The sequence below is a fragment of the Oreochromis aureus genome, linkage group 23 (assembly GCF_013358895.1).
Source record: "Oreochromis aureus strain Israel breed Guangdong linkage group 23, ZZ_aureus, whole genome shotgun sequence".
Lineage (NCBI taxonomy): Eukaryota > Metazoa > Chordata > Actinopteri > Cichliformes > Cichlidae > Oreochromis > Oreochromis aureus.
Genome location: NC_052963.1, coordinates 39,255,852 through 39,275,998, shown reverse-complemented (window position 1 = coordinate 39,275,998; position 20,147 = coordinate 39,255,852). Strand labels below are relative to the sequence as shown.

Below are 20,147 nucleotides of genomic sequence, written 5' to 3'. Positions count from 1 at the left end.
AAGGGACCATACACAAATCTAAACATTACTAAGAATGACTAACACAACAATTATTATCCAACAGATTCTCCCAGGAATTACTGAATACTGAATAAGTCTGGTAACTTATACAGTCTGCTTTTTGGCCAGCTTTCCTTTTAGTCTGATATTAGACTAGACAAGATAGCATCTCCACTTCAGTCTTAGTGACTACAGTACAAACCTTCTTTGTGGTACAAACCCCAGTGATACCTGATCCCTAAGTACAACAAACTAGACTCCTGGATCTTACTTCCTATAATATGTAAATCAAGAGAAAACAGTATTTAAAAAAAAGAAAAAGAAGGAAAGAAGCAGTTCAGCCCTTATATATGATAACAAATTTATATATTTATATGATAGAACACTTAATACAAACCACACTAACAAACACTGAGCCTAAAGAGACTTCTCTATAACAGAAAGAGTATAGCAGGGTTTGGAGGTCTGGGCCAAGTTGCAGTCAGGAGAGTAATATAGAAACCCGAACTTTTAAACAGCAGGATTTCTTAGAAGAGCCAATCAGCAGCAAACACATCGATAGGCAAGCCCAAGGATCAAGCCATTCAGAACAGAGCCATTGATACAGAGGGAAGCCTGCAGAAGGATCTTCAAAGATCCTCAAATTGAAAGATGTCACACTCTTACAAAAGATTTGGATAAAAACCACAGTAAAAGACACACACTACGTCACATATGATCCAGATGCAACAATGCAAAAATGAACAGATTTGAGAAACTACGTCTTCACCTCATGTGGGTTCTAATAAGAAGCACCTCTTTTACTCATTCCAGCACTCCTCTATAGAGTATTTGAAGAGGAGGGTTAAAGTCCCTCCTCTGGCATACTTTTTAACTGGTTGCACAACAAGAGTTTAGGTCATGGGAGCTTTCACACTTTCACACACCGCTTAACGCCCGACAGTGGCTAAACAGGACCGACAAGCATATAACTGAAGAAGGTGAGAACAACTGACATGTCTTTCAAACTTGTAACAATGGCCTACTTTTGTGCACATAGTGTACAGCTTACAATTTTACTACTTTTGAGGTAGTTGATTATGGAAGACAGAAGAAGAAACATAAAAATTTGCATGAAGTCTCGTGTTTGTGCATGAAACATGTCTGATTTGCAGTGTCTTTCCATACCCAAGTGTTCAGCAATGGTTCGACGTGTGGCAGTAGTTGGAGCAGGCAGTTCTGGTTTGGCCTGTATCAAGATCTGTGTGGATGAGGGGCTCGAACCCGTCTGCTTTGAAAGCAGTGATGACATTGGCGGCTTGTGGAATTTTAGAGTAAGTGGGGGCACAACCACATTACAAAGTCTGATGATTGTTCTTGCTGTTGTTAAATCCTGTTATTACTGTATATGGAGAAAGGGTTTAGCTTATCCACAACAATCATTATAAACACTGCATTAAAGTGTAAAATGGTTGCAGAGAGATGTTTTTACCTGCTTTGTTCTTGTTTTTATGTGTGTCAACAGGAGACACCTGAGCCAGAGCGAACCAGCATCTACCGGTCCTTGGTGGTCAATACCTCCAAAGAAATGATGTGCTTCAGTGATTTTCCAATGCCTGCTGACTATCCCAACTTCATGCATAACTCACAGCTTCTGCAGTACTTGAGGCTCTACGCTGAACACTTTGACCTGCTTAGATACATTAATTTTCAGGTAGATGCCATCTCATCAGGCCAAGTCTTCTATGAAAGCAGTGTTCTTGATATTAATGTATATTTTTCTGTGAATGTGGGCGTGCACACCTCAGACCACAGTGAGGAGTGTTTTGCAAAGGACGGATTTCTCTCTATCCGGCCAATGGGAAGTAGTGACCATAAACAAGAACGGACAGGAAGAGAGGCACATCTTTGATGCTGTTCTGGTGTGCTCAGGTCACTACACCCATCCAACATTACCATTGTCTGACTTTCAAGGTAAATAAATGGACATCATAGAGTAATAGTATTTAAATCATGACATTCTTGGAAAAAATGTTTTCCTTGTGACTGTAGCAAAATCTGTATTCCTCCAGGGCATGAAACTTTTTCTGGCAGGTGTCTTCACAGCTGGGAATATAAAGATGCAGATGCCTTCACAGGAAAAAGGGTGGTGGTGGTCGGCATTGGCAATTCTGGAGGTGATATTGCTGTGGAGATTAGCAGATCGGCCGAGAAGGTGAAATGCAAATGTTTGGTTTGTCACTGAGGAACGGGACTGAGAGAGATGATCAAATGTTGACTGTACCGCTTTTGTATCAACAGACCTTTCTCAGTACACGTCAAGGGGCCTGGGTGATGGGCAGGATGTCCACCAATGGCGTTCCTCTCGACATAGCAGTAATCAAACGGATAAACAATGTCCTCTTCCAGTTGCTCCCCAAGACTTTGGTCAACTGGGTAGCAGAGAGAGCACTGAACAATAAATATGACCACAGATTGTATGGTCTAAAACCCAAACACAGGTAATGTACGTGCTTTTGAAATAGTCGTCACAACTTCACAGACCTTTAAAAAAGACCACACAATCCTCTCAAACCTGAAAGACACTTACAAGTTTAATTCCTACCTAATAAAGATGAAAATTAATCAGAATTATTTCGATATTGTTTCTTGTCTGACATAAGTTTTTCTCGAGTTTTACTCACAATTTCCTCAGCACCAGCATGCCATGAGCTGACAATTAGACAACAGCATCTGTAGCAACAGAGAGGTCACTACTTTACTTCTTTCACAGACTAATGGAGAGAAAGCCTATAATCAATGACGATCTCCCAGGGCGAATCCTTCAGGGGGCAATAGTCATGAAGCACAATCTGGAAGGGTTCAAGGACTCTAGAGTTGTATTTGAAGACGGCACGGTGGAGGAGAACATTGATGCTGTGGTGTTTTGCACAGGTTACATTGGAAAGTTCCCATTCCTACCATCAACTCTGTCAGAAGGACCATATGAAGAGGTGACACTGTACAAGTAAGTTCATGGTGGACAGAGTGGATCACTGACTTGCGTGGGTATCCTCTCAAATGTAAAGTCTAGAGATTAAAGTTTGAATCATACATGATACTGTTTTTTTTGGTGCTGCAGGCAACTTTTACTGTGCTATCATATTAAAGTTCTTAAAGTACCACCACATGGTTTTATTTTTCATGTTTTAGGAGAGTGTTTCCTCCATCCCTGCATCCTCCCACACTGGCTGTCATGGGACTTTTCCAAGCAAAAGGTCCAATCATGCCTACAGTGGAAATGCAGGCTCGCTGGGCTGTTAAGGTCTTTTTAGGTAAACTCTTCAAACAAACACACAAGCTTACACGGGGTTTGGGGAAATAGTAGCTGATACATCATATCTTTAAGGTCAGAGTCGTCTTCCACCCAAAGAGAAAATGCTGGATGTCATTGAGTCTGAGAGGAGGAGAAACATGCAAAGGTACACATCATTTTTTAAAGTTATTAAATGGCCCTGGTTGATTATTTATTCCCATTAAGTCCTGTTAATGATACAAGAAAATATTTCTTTCTCAGCTATCCCTGTCCACGCCAGGCTGTTCTACAGGTTGATTACATCCCATATCTGGATTTTATGGCTGGGGAAGTGAGTTCACTTTAGCTATATATAAAATTTTCAACATTAATCGGAAGAAAAATCCTTCATAACAGATTTTTATTCACAGGTAGGTGTTCGACCAAAACTCCTGAGGCTTTTTCTGAGAGACCCTGCGCTCTGGGCAAAGGTCTTCTTTGGTCCCTGCACACCTTATCAATATCGTCTTAGTGGGCCTGGAAACTGGTCTGGTGCCAGACAAGCTATCTTCACTCAGTGGGAGCGGGTTGCTCAACCGTTCAGAACCAGAGAAATACCAGAGAACACCAGTAAATTTGGCTTGTGTTCTCCACTGATGCTCACATTCACAGGAACTGTAATAATAGTTGTGCTTTTTTCTAAAGACAAGATCGTTCCGACCCTGGAAGCTGTTACTGAGATGCTGAACAAAAGCACAGTTTTTCTGAGGGAGTTGTGGTTCAGCCTACCACAGAATCCTGATATGTAATGCAATGATTGACTTAATTAACATAATAACAATTTTAATGACAAATTTATTTAAAATGGATTAAAGGGAAAAGAAAACTGTGAATTACAGAAAATCACTTTTTTTTTTAATTTCTCTGCATTCATTTCCTGCTGGCCTGCAGGGAAAGAGTGAGATAAATTAGGAGTCTCCTTTTCTTGATGTAGTATAAAAATCATGTGCTGCAATTATGTAATATTATACGGTTGTAAAAGTACCTTCCGGTTCCAAAGGTCTGCATAATCTTCACACTGAGGCCTGCAAATGCCAAAAAAAAAAAACCTAAAATGCTCAATCGCAAAAGGAAAAGAGAAGTCATGCACACTACAGTGCAGTTGGAGTGATTCTTAAAAATTATGTGGTTCATACAAACGGATGGAAGTCTGAAATAAAAGAGGAAATTAAGTTTATATGTACAAGGCTCATATTGGTAGAGAAAATGATAACCAACTGCAGAAGATTTTGTTAATGTAATGTTTAGTGATACATAACAGTGCATTATTTGTATTTTGATTGACTCCTTAATATGGTGAATGGCCTGCAGTTCATAACAGGGTCCACTGGGTGTAGATGTATCACTAAATGCATATCTAAATGTAGATGCACCATCAAATTGTTTGCTTTGAAAGTTTTACTTTAGATTATACCTTTGGTTTCTGTTAACTTAAAAAATGAACCTCTTTTAGAGCAAGAAGAATGTGTGAGCAGGCAGAAATGAAAATTATAATTTTTATATGTCAAATACAGATGGCTGAATGACTCAAGGACAAATTTATTAATGTATTAAATTAATTAATAATTAATTAAGGGGAAATAGGAGGAAAACCTGCCTGTAAAGAACAAAAGAAAACCTGCAAAGTGTTATGCAAGGGGTGGCACACGTTGTCGGTTGTCCCTCGGTGACCCTGTGAAAAACATATTACCTCATTGGGTACTGATGATGATAGCAGTGTGTGCCATTTAAAATATATGAAAATGGAAATGCACCATTTTCTACCTGCAGTTCTTCTTGTCAAACACCCATGAAAAGTAATAAATACATTGTCCAAAATACTGAAAAAAATGTTTATTTTATATATAAAGCTGTGTTCTTTTGTGGTTCAGGATATGAACACTCAAAATCATCCTGGAAGAAAGTATTTTAATTTGCATTGTTTCTTTTGACAGATTTGAGCCTAAAACTGAAAAAAAAATATGATCTAAAAAGCAGCTTTTGTTTCAAGCTTTTTGTTTTTAGGAAAAGGGTATAACTGTCTTATTACAAAGATAACAATTTCTAACATTTGTCAACTGTTATATGGCCTTAAGTGTCAAAAGAGACAAGAAAAGGAGTGAATGTAAAAGTCAAGGCAGACAATACTAAGGCGACTTAACCTGATTTAATTTCCTGGGAGTTTTTTTCACCTAATATTTCTACTGCATTAAGCTGTATTCATTTAACTCTCCTGTGTAAGGTGTAGCCCTCAAACTTTGATTCGTTCACCCCAGTAGCAGTATGACAAAAGACTTATGAGCTAGTTGCATAAGATTACCGGCATGTTTATATAAAAATAATGCTGGTGTAGAAAGTGGAGACTAAAGAGCAGGTCTGGCGGCTGATTCAGTTGATTATTTTCATGCTGACTTTTCATGGTGATGCGTTATTGTGGAGTTGCGAAAAATTCTGTATTACTATTGATAATGGTGAATTTTAAAAGCCTTGTCAGGGACCAAGCAGTAAGCCATAGAGGACACAGGTGTTTAATTCAAAAAATGGGGTTTTATTGACCCAAAAATATGAAAGATAATCGACAAAGCCAAAAACTTAAACAGGCAGACCAATAAAAGAGATCAAATCAATAAACTAAACTCAAAATAACAACTAACAAAACCTCAAACAAACACAAGACAAACTGACCTCCTGAAATGACGCGAGGGAACTTAAATACTGGCTTAGCTAAACCATATGACACACAAGGGGAAAATAAAATAGCTGCCATATAACCGACTAACACAAAACAATTAAACAAACTCCAAACACCCCGCAGACAATGAAGCATGTGGTTTAGTCCAATGAGGCTGTCAGCAGTACTTCAGATCCCCCAGCCCTTTTTCACACTTTTTGCCAACCAGGAAGGAGAAGCCAAACCCCCAGATAACTCAAACAAAGAAAGATGTATTAATATAACATAAAACAGAACTTTGACCTTGCAGTGTGGATATGTGTGCACCCCATATAAACATTGGAAGGTGTGATGGAAAAAAATAAACTAATTTAATAAAGAAACAGTATATTTGACAATAAGTGTAGTGGCTGCAAAGTAAACTAAAGTGAAGGAACTAGTGGTGATGTGTGGAGCTTACCATGTGTGGCTTGCCATCACAGGCCCTAAATAGAAAACCCAGCATTTTCTGTTTATGGAGAACAATCCAACCAGGCCCTGTAGTGTATCCTGTGTGTGTTGTTGTTCACGTACAGTCTCAAGAAGTTAAAACTGCTGACCTCCCACAAGCAACATGGTTGACCTGTGACCTCCCAGAAACTGCTAAGTTAGAGCTAATCCAAAAGGACTAAGTTCAAAAGGGCAGAATGTGAATGCAAGGAGACACAATCATCTAACGTGCTTAAGGTTGAGTTGGCATTTTGTAACTCCAGTGTATCTGTTGAGGCTCCAGTGAGGCGTAGATTAATGGTTTGTAGAGTTAATGTTAAAGAAAACCTCTTAGATATTAATGCTGGTATTTACTTGGAATCTGACGCTTCCGTGCACAAAGGCCCTCCCACTCAAATTTAAATTATTGCTGTTACTCAAAGACACTGACTTTAGCTCATAACAATGCTTTATTTGGCAATTTGAACATTACTATATTACATTATTTATATTTTCATACTTGTCACATATGCCACCTAACCATGTGATTCCTCCTGTACCTCCTGTACCACTATTACTGTGTTTGGGGAACTTTTTGAGAAACTAATTGCAGACTGTGTATTGAAAAGGCTGCAATTTTCATTGCAATGTCCAGAAAACTCCGATAAAGAACATTTGGGGCTTAAATACCGGTTATATCAGTACAAGGAAGCAGATCTGTGGTGTTTGTTTAATTACAAAAAAGAGAAAAAAGTACACGTTTTTCTATAATTTTTGTCTTCATTTATTAACTTGGTTTATTGACTCTTGTTCCACTCAATGATCAGCCTGCCTTGTCTGTTAAAATATGACTGATTACTTAAACAGGAGGACAGGAATCCATTCTTCCTCTCTCCCTGTGAAGAAGAGGTAAGGCTGACATATCTTTAGTTTGTGGTGACTTTATTTTTATTTGCTAATATCCTTAACTTTTTAGGAATTTCATTAATCCACCTTTTTGTATTGTTTTTGTTAAAGTTTCGGAGGGGGGGTCCTCTGACTTGAATGGAGAACTAACAGCATCAGTCTTAAAACTCAAAACATAAAATCATTTAAAGACTTGTAACAGCATGAAAATCACTGGAAGAACCCTTTTTTTGCCACTAATGTTATTAATCTGTGTTTGACAAGTGAAAATCTCTACAGTAAATTAGGTCTGTTTATTCCAATCACAGCAAGAAAAAAGTAAATCTAATTGGAATCATTCTTGAAGGAAAACTGAAGAAAATGTAAAGTTGCAGCCTTTCAAAGTAAGATGTCATTTCAGTCTCATTCAGCACTTCTCTGTGTGCTGCTGAATTTAATGTAATTTTCCTTGATTGACTCAAGTAATGGAAAAAAGGCACACTTACATGCAAGTTAACAACTCAGAAACAATGAGTGTGAAACAGTCATGCTCTCAACAGAAAACTCAACCATTCTTCAAACTGCAAACGTCTGTAACAGATCAGTTAGCTGTGCAAGCATGGTCCAGAGAGTGGCAGTGATCGGTGCAGGACCCTCAGGACTGACGAGCATCAAAGGCTGTCTGGACGAAGGTCTGGAGCCCACATGCTTTGAAAGCAGCGATGACATTGGAGGTCTTTGGAGATTTAAGGTGGGAAACAAGGGGGTTTGTTTTGGAGATATATGTGAGAGTATATTGAAGTTAAGCTTAACATTCAAATTGTTAAATAATTTCTTGCAAAATTTTCTATTTTTATATATAGACACGTAAATGGAAGTTCAAAATTTAGAAAAGAAATTGTCAAAAGAATGTAAAAAACTAGCTTTTGAAAAAAGTTGGTAAAAATGAGTTGCTTTAAATTCTTGAATCGTGTATTTCAAACAACCTGTTAGGAATATGTGACAAAAAAGATCTGCAGTGCTATTTTTTCTGTACTGCACACAGAAATGCAGTTCTGCTGTGAATGACTTGTGTGACTGAGTGAGGCAGAGGGCTGCAACGTTAAAGCAGAGATCCCAGAAAATGTACTTACCTGGCTGATCTAACATGGATCAAGTGTTAAAATGAAGAGCAGTTCAGTCATTTTGATACTGAAGTGGAGTGGGGAATCTGTTCCCAGCTGTTTTGTGACTTTAACAAAAGCTACATTATTAAAGTAATGTGAATTCCTTAATTCACTGCTCATACATACATTCAAAATTTAAAATAATTTAAATTTCACTGGAGCGAATGAGAGAGATGGGATCAAAGTTGGAGTGTGTGGGCAACTATCCCACAGAAACGTGTGAAAACAGAGAAGACACATGCTGGGATTAAGAGACCTGTAAGACACTGACAAAGTGTTGAAATATACTTAAAGTCAAAGTTTAAATAGAAGCAAAGTTGTATTGTTTTTGATTATTTGTCTTTATGTTCTCCTCCTTCAGGAGAAGCCAGAGCCGGGGCGGGCCAACATCTATAAGTCAGTGATTATCAACAGCTCCAAAGAGATGATGTCTTTCAGCGACTTCCCGCCTCCTGCTGACCTCCCTAACAACATGCACCACTCTGAGGTCCTGCTGTATCTGCGTCTGTATGCTCAGACGTTCAACCTGCTGCCACACATACGCTTCCAGGTTGGTGATCTTCATAAAGAAGAATAAACAAAAATTATATTGTTAGCATTGTACTTGTTAACACAAATAGATTATAGGCTCTTCTAAAGTGTCTGCTTAATTACACAGGCGAAATAATGTGTTAATAATGTCTTGCTGTAAAAGTTGCAGATGAATGTCAGTGAAGAATATTTATCAGTGTCTGTGTTTGTGTCAGACTACTGTGATCAGCGTGAGGCAGAAGACAAATTTTAAAGTGACGGGTCAGTGGGAGGTGGAGACGGAGAGCAGAGAGGGTCAGAGGGAGACCCGTGATTTTGATGCCGTGATGGTTTGCACTGGACATTTCACCCAGCCTCACCTGCCACTTAGAGACTTCCCAGGTAAATCTAAGAAATGCAGCAGCTGCTCTTGCTCCAACTCAACAGATGTCACACACTCTGTTGTGTGTTAATGTTTCAACGGTGGTTGAAATCACTGACAAATATTTATATTTAGCAACAAGTTCAGTATTTTTTTTTTTTACTCATTCCAGGTATTGAGCGTTTCCAAGGCAAATATTTCCACAGCTGGGAATACTGCAGTGCTGAGGGTCTGGAGGGGAAAAGGGTGGTGGTCATTGGGATTGGGAACTCTGGGGGTGATATTGCTGTGGATGTCAGCAGGGTTGCGGAGAAGGTAAGCTGCTGTGCTACATTTCTTTACTTCTATGTTGTATTCAAAAAGAACAGTGATGTTTATGAATATGAAAGCACTGTATTCTTAAAGGAATATAACTCGTGAATCTGAAACCTCCCTGTGCTGACATGACCTGCAGGTGTACCTCAGTACCAGAAGTGGAGCATGGGTTGTTGGCCGTGTAGGGCCAGGGGGACTTCCGCTGGATGTTGTCGGGAGTTCTCGAATGGACGCACTGATACGAAAGCTCTTCCCCTCATGGACCAACACTGTGTTGGAGAAGAAGCTGAATCAAGCCCTGGACCATAAATTATATGGCCTGAAACCGAAACATGGGTAAAAGCAGGGTCAAACATTTCAATTAAAATTACATCATCACAGCTGAGAACGTCAAAAATGATGTTGTCACAATTGGTGCAGGGACTCAAGCGCAGAGCGGGTAGTCAGTTCCAACACAGAGTTTATTTACAACACCAAGTGCAGAATATGTACAGTGGGGGAAATCCGGGTAGGAGAAGGGTCCCAGGGAAGATCCAGGGGAAAACGCTCGCGCACTCGTCTCCTCCTCTTACTCCAACTCACACACAACCACACAGCTGGGAGGTCACAGGTCCAGGGAGGAAAACTAACACACAGGAAAAAGGCAAGTTACTCCAAGTCACTAATCTCACACACGCTAACGTCACAAGAGCTGAGAGGGTCACTAACGTGTTAAGCACAATCATCCAGCGATGAGAGGATCTGTGTCCCAGCCTCAAGTAGTGCTCCTGGTGATGACTGGTGATTGATGACAGGTGTGTGGGCCAAGGGCGGGAGCCCGCAGTGAGCTCCGCCCAGGCAGAGAGGGAGAGAGAGAGAGAGAGAACCAAAACAGAACATGTAGCCTTGTGGGGCCGGCCGGGCAGGCACGGAGACCAAGACAGATGTATTAAATGTTCCAAAGGAATTGTAACAAATGGTAAATGCAAAACTAAAATATATATATTTGTTAAAAGAGCGTGAATCTGAAACACACATGGTGTAATGGGCAGCATGTTTATAGTCTGAACAAAGAAAGATTTTTATGTATGTATGAATGTATTTATTTAGATAACAGTGACTTGATATCTTGGCATGTCTACTGTATGTTTGCACCAGATATTTGTGTATAACTGCCTGGGTCACTAACACAGCTCCTGTAACACTGTATTCAGTTTTTTTGCACAGATTCCTGTAGTGAATGATGACTTGCCAGCTCGGATCATCTCAGGTCGTGTTGCGGTGAAACCAAACGTGAGGGAGTTCTGTGGGTCCAGTGTGGTCTTTGTTGACGGAAGCACCATAGACAAGGTGTTTATCACTTCAACAACTATTCTGTTCATGTGAAAAATATAGGATATCCCAGTAATAATGTATTTTTGAAATGATGTACAGGGGATTTAAATGCACATGTTCATCTAATCCCAGGGTTGTTTGTCTGTCATACAGGTAGATGTGGTTGTGTTTGCCACAGGGTACAACTACAGCTTTCCTTTCCTGCCCTCAGCTCTACAGGCTAAATGTGGTTATAGGCTGCAGCTCTACAAACATGTGTTCCCTCCTGCACTGACCTCACCAACACTGGCAGTGGTGGGCTTCATACATAGCTTTGGTGCTATTAACCCTCTGGCTGAGATGCAGGCACGTTGGGCTACAAGAGTGTTTAAAGGTAAAACATAAAAAGGTATAGGAGAATATTTTGATGGTGCAAAGTCATGGAAGGGGTTTCAGTAGGAATTCTGTGATGTATGCTTTATATTTTGAATTGAGAAAACACTATAGCTATTAATGCAAACCTAAAGCATATGCTCCAGTGCATCATCATGCAATAACTCTGTGTTTAAAATTGCTCTCATTTTTTCCATGACAGGTTTAACAGCCCTCCCCACAGAGGAGAACATGATGAAGGAAATTGAGAAAGACACGGCAGCCATGTATCAGAAGTAGGAAATTATTTTTAAGATAAATTAAAAAGCTGCTCATCTCCACTAGAATCCTTATTTTTTGTATTTGATGAATCTTTTACAAAGTCTCTTAGCTTAGAGTGGTTAATCATATGCTTTCTCAGCATCATCTGTTGTTTTATTTGCTTCTCTGTTAGGTTTGCATGCTCAGAGCGCAACCCACTGCAAGAGGACTACATCCCTTACCTGGACTCTCTGTCTGAAGAGGTGGGGGTAAGGCCAAACATACCATGGCTCTTTTTTAAGGATCCAACACTGGCACTGCAGGTTTTTTTAGGACCCTCCACACCGTACCAGTACCGTCTGACTGGACCAGGAAAGTGGGCTGGAGCCCGTCAGGCTATCCTCACTCAGTGGGACCGGGTGTTTCAGCCTTTTAAGACCAGAGTGGTAACAGAACCAAAGCCAGACGTCACACATTCTTCTAAACTGAGCATAATAATGTTTCTCTCAGGTGCTACTCTGTTGTGTTGCATCTTCTACAATAAGCTCCACTTTGCCTCTTACTTCTCTGCTTCTTCGTTCCCCAGATCTCTTCAGTTATTTGCAGGGTGAATGAAGGAGATGTAGGCAGAGATTGTTTTTACAGTGCGTAACTTGCCAAGCTGAATAAGAAATTTAAAAAATATATTATTAAAATAAACTGGATTTGTTAAATCTGCACAATTGTGTTTGTTTTTTGTGGTGTGGTTTTTGGTAACTGTTGCTTTTTTGCATCATGCCTATCTACAGAAAGTTTGAGTCACTGTTTAATACTGGCAGCAGAAAATTATTTTCAATGATTAATTTTATATGGTATGGTTCAAACAAAGTTGCTAGAGTTAAACATATGCACTCACTGGCCAGTTTGTTAGTTACAGAAAACTCAATGCATTTAAGCCTTCAGACATTGTTAAGACAACATGTTGAAGTTCAACCCGAGCATCAGAATGGAGATAAAAGTTGATTGAACTGACTGAATGTGGCTTGCGTGTGGTTGTTGGTGGCATTTCCGGTATTTCAGAAACTGCTGATCTGTGGGATTTTCCCACAAGTCGCCTCCTGAGTTTTTAGAGAATGGTCCAAAAAAGAGAAAAATGTTAACCATACATTACAACTAAGGTATTCAGAAGATCATCAATGAGTATACAAAAACACATTGAAGCAAAGGGGCCACAGCAGCAGACCATTGTGGGTGCAACAACCAGAAAACAATTCGTACAAGCTCAAAAAATTCTCAAGATTGATATTAATATCACTGACAAATCAAAATGCAGCAGCATGAGCTAGTCAATAGATGTCAGCGATTAGCTGCTATACACAGACCAGCGTGGCACAACATTTTCCTCACAGTAAAGGAAAGCGCACTAAAGTTCACCAGAAACTGAACATTTGTTATCCAACTTGTGGAACCATAAGAAAGTCTTTTATCTATAGGAATGGATAATCATTAAATATTGTTAGTACAGATAAGTGTCCACTTCAATCTGCAAAATGAAGACTGAGTAATACGCCCCCTGGTGGTACATACTGAGCATAAGCGAAAGCCTGATCCTATGAGCCTGAGCCGCAGGGTCAAGGAATCATCCACTTACAGACAAACCAATCCACACCAATACAAATCACTGCACAGAACTGTGGCTGTGCAAGTGTAGCAAAAGTCACGTGTTTAAAAAAACAAAAAACAGCCAGAATCAGAACTTAAGCACAGATCTGAATACGCACACACAAACAGATGAAATCCCACTTAAAACACAGTACATTACAATTACAATTAAAAGAAATGCTTTTTTTTGCCGGTCCTGTACTGTAGCAATCTGAATTATTGTCTGAAGGCCAAGAAAAATGCCATTACGGCTTTTGCTAATGGTTTATTTAAGTTTTTTATTTATTATTTTAAGTTATTATAATGGGAGTAGGTGACGGGGAAGAATAAGAAGAAGGAAAGAAAAGTTGGGAAGAGAGTTAACAGAAGGAGAGGAAAGAAAAATGGAGGAGAAGAGGGGTAGAGAGAAAAGACACTGAAAATCTGTTTGATCACCTGCTGAAAAAAAAAGCAAAAATAAAGCAACAACCAACATAAGCATAAGTAACAGTAAATAAGTAAATAATAACAGTAAATAGTTAAAAGAAATACTAAACTAGCGTGGACACGATACCCCTTGCAATTAGCCACAGAGTTAGCTTCAGTCATTGTAGTTGGACCAGTCCAGAGATGATGAGTTCAGAGTTCATTTCAGTCTCATTCTGTCATATTTACTCTCCTCGGATGTCCAAGGGGCTTGCTTGCTTTGGAATCAATGATTAGCACCCTACTTGCACAGCTCTCACTCCAACTACTACTAGGCTGCAGGCAACACAAAAATTATTTTTTTCTTCAGTGTACCAGAGGTAAGAACCTTGTATAACATTTGAGTTCAGAATCAGTGTTGCAGAATCAAGAGTGATGTTTACAGCACTTGGTAATGTATGTAGGCTACCACTCCTGCAGGCAGTAGCCTATTGGCTATTTATTAGTAGCCTTGCTTATGTTTAACAGTCACGGTCCTGGACACGGACCCAGTGTTTTGTATTTGAAATTATTATACAGTCTTTGATTTCATTGCTATTTAGTTTTTTGTCGGCCTGGATTTGCCTACCCCTGGTCGAGGGAAAGATTTGGTAACTGAGGATGATCAGTGACCAGAGGCCAAAGAACAATCAGTGTTCTGTTAGGGTAAACTCTTCTGTGAAAAACAACTGTGAGGTCCTGACTGGACTGAGACTCCAGCAGAGCCCACGATTTTATCCAGCTGAGTTATGACACAATATAAACCTGCAGTTGTTGATAGCTGTGACAGTAACAGTGCATTTTGACATGATTATGGCTCCAAAAGAGTTTTAAATGCTATATGAAAATCTTTATGTGAGTGTGTTAAGAGATTTTTACATTTACTTATTTTGATAACTTTTATTTTGCTTAAGTATAATTTCTTGTGAGAACATGATGTGCCTGCAGCCTACAGATTAAGGAACAGAAGCATGCGTGAGGAAGTTACAAAGTAACACACTCTCAGGCAGAGACAGTTCCAACCTGAAGCTGATATGACAAAAGATACTAGTTCCTCTTGTCTTATGGATAACGGCCACTCATGCGATAACCATATCTAGAGATGTTTTTCTATTACGTATGCTCCACCTAGAGATGCTGTGTAATCTATTCTCTGCTATAAAATAAAGAAGGGACTGAGGCTCTGCGCGACTTGCCTGTGTCTTGCCACGCAGTAAGCCTCGCCCATGTACATGCCATAAATTGAGTTTGTGTTTTTTGCTTCTCTAAGGTTTTTTCCTTTGACAGAGTGCTGCTGAAAAATTATGCAGAAATTCAAAAAGACAAAACTTTGAAACTCAGTTCATATCTGCTGGGTTTCTATAAATCCTACTAATTCAGATACCACTGATCTAAATAAAAATTTCTACATCTGGTTAAAAGTCTGTTTCAGTTTTTGCTTTTTCTTCTGAAAGTAGCTACTTGTTGTGTACAGCTCTTTACTGTTAAGAACTGCAGCCAAACATTTTTTGAGCCAATCTGACGTCTCCTTCGCAGAGCTGCAGTATGACCCATCGTGTGGCAGTGATTGGTGGAGGGGCTTCAGGTCTGGCCTGTATCAAGTGCTGTTTGGATGAGGGGCTGGAGCCTGTCTGCTTCGAAAGCAGTGATGCTATTGGTGGTCTGTGGAGGTTTAAGGTGGGTGCTTTCCTTTTACTAGATTAATTAAGTTTTAATAAAAAGAAACATCTGGATGAGCACTTTAAAACTAATTGGGTTAATTGGCAACAGGTTTATTTAAATTGGAGATTTCTAAGTACAAAAAAAAGTACAAAAAGTACAAAAAAAAATCTAAATTTGAAACCCTTTTTAGAAAACATGGGTGCCTATCTTCTGGACTAAAAATGTGAGGGACCATCTGGCATCTTAATCAATGTGGAAAGGTATAAAAGCGCTACAACTTTTTTTGAGTAGTGTTGCTGCCATCAAATTTTAAAATTGCACTTCACACAGCAGAACATCTCAGCATCTCAATTTTAAATTTTCATTTTGAAAATCATCAGGTACAAGAGCCAAACTAAAACTGACTGAAAAAACAGCCGATGTCTAAAGAAAATCTCAAAAACCTCCAGAAAGCCTGGAGAAGCAGCACTCAAGACCACTTTAAAAAATTATGTCTGGTTCCTTTCCAGCAAAATATAAATGGATGGCTCAAGATTTGTGCACAATACTGTAGATATTATTGAAGTAATTAAGTCTCCAACAGCAAGTGTTATATGAAGTATATGTCACCTTATGCACTATAAAGTAGTTTTATCAATAATACAGCAGATTATATTGGTAGATTTATACTCTAAAATAAATAGCGTGAAAAACAAAGTACAATATTTAATAACATAGATATAAATGAACTACAAATGCAATAAAACTGTGCTCAAGCCTATGATGAGCATTGAAAGAGTAATGGTGCTTCAGCTCAATTATCTTTTTTTAAAACTTTTCCCCCTTTAGGAGAATCCAGAGCCAGACAGGGCCAGCATCTACCACTCTGTCATCATCAACACCTCAAAGGAGATGATGTGTTTCAGTGACTTTCCCATCCCTGCACACTTCCCAAACTACATGCACAACTCCCTCATCATGGACTACTTTCGGCTGTATGCTGACCACTTCCAGCTCACCAAGCACATACGCTTTAATGTAAGAATGCTTTATGATGTCTGAAATGGTAAATTGTATCACATAATTAAAAAATAAATAAAATTAAATGCTGATTAGTAAAACAATTTCTTAATAATAAATGTTAGTAACTGAATAATTCAGGTTGTACTATCACCTGCGTCTGTCTTTCAATTGTCCAGACCAAAGTCTTGCAGGTGAAGCAGAAATCAGATTTTTCTCATTCAGGCGAGTGGGTTGTTGAAACAGAGAACAAGGATGGCAAGAAAGAGAAGCACATTTTTGAAGCTGTGATGATCTGTATTGGACATCACTGCTACCCCAACATGCCTCTTCATGACTTTCCAGGTAAACCTTGGCCTACAAGCTGTCAGTATTCAATTCAATATCAGTTTGGGAGTGAGTGGATGAAGACAGGACAAAGAAATGCTGTGGAAGAGAGCCAGAGATTAATAATAACTGCAAAATGCAGAGAGGTGTATTAACACATAGTAAGTGAAAAAAATGATTGATGAAGAAACACACAATGCATCATAGGAATCCCTGAGCAGCCTAGACCTATTGCAGCATAACTAAGGGAGGATTTTGGGTCACCTGATCCAACTCTAACTGTATGCTTTATCAAAAAGGAAAGTTATTCTTATCTTATAGTTGACTCAAGGGACAGAACTAATCAACCTTCAACAAAGCATGACTGAAACTTTTGTGTGTCTTCAACTATAGATCAGGCTTTTTATGGCAGAAGTATTGAAACATTGTGTCTACCCACCATAAGTCTGTCTTATTTTCTTCAGGCATTGAAACTTTCACGGGGAAGTATTTCCACAGCAGAGACTACAAGACTCCTGAGGAGTGGAGGAATAAAAAGGTCGTGGTGATTGGAATTGGAAACTCTGGAGGAGACATAGCAGTGGAACTGAGTAGAGTCACCAAGCAGGTTGGAATGAGTTGGTCGCATCATTAGAGTAAAATGTGTCTGAACCGATTGACTATTTAACATACTTGGTGAGAAAAATCATTTCATGTTAAGCTTCACCATTCTCACAGTTTTAGGCTGAATACAGTTTAAATACTGTACAAGCAGTGACCTGTGACACATGGATGTGGACATAAAAGGAGACGTAACAGCAAAACTTGCTGATTTTTTATATATATAGATATAGAGATAGAGATATATATATATATATAGAGAGAGAGAGAGAGAGAGAGAGAGAGAGAGAGAGAGAGAGAGAGAGAGAGAGAGAGAGAGAGAGATCTCTATATCTAGATATAGATATATAAATAAATTTTTTTTTAAAAATTTCCTTCTTTCAAGGTTTACCTGAGCACTCGAAGGGGAGCATGGATTCTGAACAGAGTCTGGGACAACGGGATTCCCATTGACTTGTTTTTTAACAGGGCGACAGGTTTCCTAAGAAAAATTCTTCCCTTTGGTGTTTTCTGTAGTCTGAGAGAGAGCCGGCTCAACAAAAAATTTGATCACGCTCTGTACAACCTAAAGCCAAAGCACAGGTACAAGATTCTTCAGTGTAAAATGTAATGTATTAGTAATTTGTGTCTGGATTGTTTTATGTCTGAATTTGTTTTATGTTTTTGACTTTTTATTTCAGAGTGTTCAGCCAACATCCCACAGTGAATGACGAGCTTCCCAACCGCATCCTCTCTGGAACAGTTCAGGTCAAACCCAACATCCGCAGATTTCAAGGTTCCAGTGTGGAGTTTGATGATGGCAGTGTAGTGGAAGATGTTGACCTGGTGGTAGGTCTGGAATTACCCACTTTTCTTCACCTTCATACAGAACAGTAAAAATGACTTTTGACTAACATGGGTCTCTGTCTTTCAGGTGTTTGCTACAGGATACCGGTTTTCCTTTCCATTCCTGGCTTCACAGGTGGTCTCTGTGTCTAACAACAAAGCATCTCTGTACAAATATGTGTTTCCTCCTGAGCTCGAACGCCCCACGCTGGCTATCATTGGTCTAGTGCAGCCACTGGGAGCCATTATGCCCATCTCTGAGATGCAGGCCAGATGGGCTACACGTGTCTTCAAAGGTAAAATTTACTTTTTCTTTAACTCAGCTTTTTCTCATCACTCAGGATTTTAGAATTTTTATAGAGTTGATATTTTTACTACAGTAAACAGCTTCGTTCACTTTCAAACAGGCTGCATAAAGCTTCCTTCAGCAGCTGCCATGCTAAAAGATGTTCAGTCTAAGCAGGAGGCCATGGCTCAAAGGTAATGAAGTGGATTTACTCAGCATATTTATCAAAAACCAGTCACACACACCAAGATCTGCATACATTTCAGCTATGTTCAACTCAAACTGACCCCAGGCTGGGAATGAATGTGCTCTTTGGTCCCTGCAGGTATGTCACCAGTCAGCCGCCATCCTCACACACCATCCAGGTGGACTATGTCAGCTTACATGGATGAAATAGCAGAGCTAGTGCACAGGGAGTTCAACCCAACATCCCAAGGATGCTGCTGACTGACCCCAGGCTTAAAATTTAGCTTTTTGTTTTTTAATTTTATTTTCTGGCAAATAACTCAGCCAATAATCTGTGGTCCTTCCAGTAGCCAGTAATGAAATGTTCCAATAAAATTTCTAATAAATCAGATCCATAAGTCTGCATGTTTTCTACAGTTACTTTATGGCTACTTGTGGCATTTGCTTAGCGTATCAAGCTTAAGAGTCCATGATTTTCATTCTTCTTTTACAGTATTTATTATTTTAGGGGTCAAAGATTTGTGTCATGTTTAGAGGCAGGACTCACACCCACGGCTCTAAGTGAATACAGTGCATTTATTCACAGTCAACAGGAAAAAAAACACAGTTCAAAAAATATCTTAGCAGTTGGAAGGTCCAGTCTCCACAAGGCTTCCTTTTAGATGCAGACAAAGTAACTTTTCTCCTAGGATCCACACCAGAGTCAGCTCACCACTCGATATTTCACAATTTCTAAATGCTGTGCACAGCCAGTGAACGTATCTTCACAATTAACCCAAAACACAGGAGCAGGAGCAACGCTTCATTTACCACTTTCAAGGCAACAATCCAGCAAAGACTGATCCACTGCTCCTTCCTTATGAAGCTGCCCAAACGAGATCATCAGAGCAAGTGTGTTTCTGCCACTAGGTGTGTGTCTGAAACTTGGTCCCCACAATGCACAAAGGCCAGTGCATACACACACATAAACGCACAAATGCACACAAACAGGGAAAATAGGAGAATGGACACAGACTAAAAAACAAAAATTGGCAGGTTGAATGCTGAGGACTCACAGTACCCTGACACTTGGGGGGTTTTTAACACTTAAACAAACGCTACACATAATTAAAAAAAAAAAAACAATCAGCTGTATCTAGTGAACAGGTCTTCAATAGAAACATGTTTTACTGACAGAAACTGATAAAGAATCAGCTTAAAACCCAAAAATAGAAATACATTTAAGAGCTCTATCTTCTTTTCGTGCTTCCCACCACCCTCAAAACAACTTTCATTTACCTGGCTCTTATCTCCCATCTTTCTCACCATCTACACATACAGCTTGTGGCACATAATCTGAAGAGGGAATTGATGCTGCTTCACCTTGTCTGGCTGTTTCTGAAATTTAGGGTCATGCACTTCATGATGGAAAGCTGAACCAGATCATTTTGAAACAGTCACGTCTGACATTGGACATTGGACTTTAACAACTTGAAAACAAAACCAAGCTTTTCATTCCAGGGCCCTGGGTAATCAGTCCCACTTTTCCTCTGATACAAATACATCATATCTTTGTCATATAA

General features: G+C 39.4%; 3 protein-coding genes and 1 long non-coding RNA gene across 7 annotated transcripts; 3 read left to right on the top strand and 1 right to left on the bottom strand.

Annotated features, from left to right (window-relative positions):
• The first annotated feature begins 881 nt into the window (after nt 1–881).
• LOC116331252 (flavin-containing monooxygenase 5-like) lies at nt 882–5,289 on the top strand. 3 transcript variants are annotated; one of them, XM_031753863.2, is made up of 11 exons: nt 882–980; nt 1,173–1,313; nt 1,505–1,693; nt 1,788–1,953; nt 2,052–2,194; nt 2,281–2,480; nt 2,753–2,986; nt 3,172–3,293; nt 3,368–3,440; nt 3,536–3,605; nt 3,685–5,289. In XM_031753863.2, exons 2-11 carry the CDS (start codon nt 1,182–1,184, stop codon nt 4,060–4,062), a joined length of 1,707 nt encoding a protein of 568 aa, XP_031609723.1. In that variant the 5' UTR covers nt 882–980; nt 1,173–1,181; the 3' UTR covers nt 4,063–5,289. The 3 variants fall into 3 exon arrangements, with proteins under 3 accessions (XP_031609723.1, XP_031609724.1, XP_039463130.1); XM_039607196.1 differs by having other exon boundaries at nt 891–980; nt 1,155–1,313; XM_031753864.2 differs by lacking the exons at nt 3,368–3,440; nt 3,536–3,605; nt 3,685–5,289 and having other exon boundaries at nt 2,914–2,986; nt 3,172–3,292.
• A 113-nt stretch (nt 5,290–5,402) lies between these two features.
• Nucleotides 5,403–12,332, top strand: LOC116331217 (flavin-containing monooxygenase 5-like). Of its 2 annotated transcripts, none has more exons than XM_039607195.1 (10): nt 5,403–7,340; nt 7,917–8,067; nt 8,844–9,032; nt 9,229–9,394; nt 9,547–9,689; nt 9,829–10,025; nt 10,883–11,018; nt 11,157–11,376; nt 11,578–11,650; nt 11,809–12,332. In XM_039607195.1, exons 1-10 carry the CDS (start codon nt 7,279–7,281, stop codon nt 12,224–12,226), a joined length of 1,755 nt encoding a protein of 584 aa, XP_039463129.1. In that variant the 5' UTR covers nt 5,403–7,278; the 3' UTR covers nt 12,227–12,332. The 2 variants fall into 2 exon arrangements, with proteins under 2 accessions (XP_039463129.1, XP_031609680.1); XM_031753820.2 differs by having other exon boundaries at nt 7,231–7,720.
• On the bottom strand, nt 10,133–10,876 carry LOC120436332. Its single transcript, XR_005610322.1, has 2 exons — nt 10,398–10,876; nt 10,133–10,314 (listed from the first exon to the last, which is right to left on the bottom strand). It is a non-coding gene; the product is annotated as an uncharacterized LOC120436332 (long non-coding RNA).
• A 1,582-nt stretch (nt 12,333–13,914) lies between the features above and the next one.
• On the top strand, nt 13,915–18,743 carry LOC116331180 (flavin-containing monooxygenase 5-like). The gene is made up of 10 exons (XM_039606648.1): nt 13,915–14,041; nt 15,237–15,377; nt 16,191–16,379; nt 16,541–16,706; nt 17,153–17,295; nt 17,805–17,870; nt 17,969–18,116; nt 18,202–18,409; nt 18,521–18,593; nt 18,725–18,743. Exons 2-6 carry the CDS (start codon nt 15,246–15,248, stop codon nt 17,835–17,837), a joined length of 663 nt encoding a protein of 220 aa, XP_039462582.1. The 5' UTR covers nt 13,915–14,041; nt 15,237–15,245; the 3' UTR covers nt 17,838–17,870; nt 17,969–18,116; nt 18,202–18,409; nt 18,521–18,593; nt 18,725–18,743.
• Nucleotides 18,744–20,147: the final 1,404 nt, after the last annotated feature.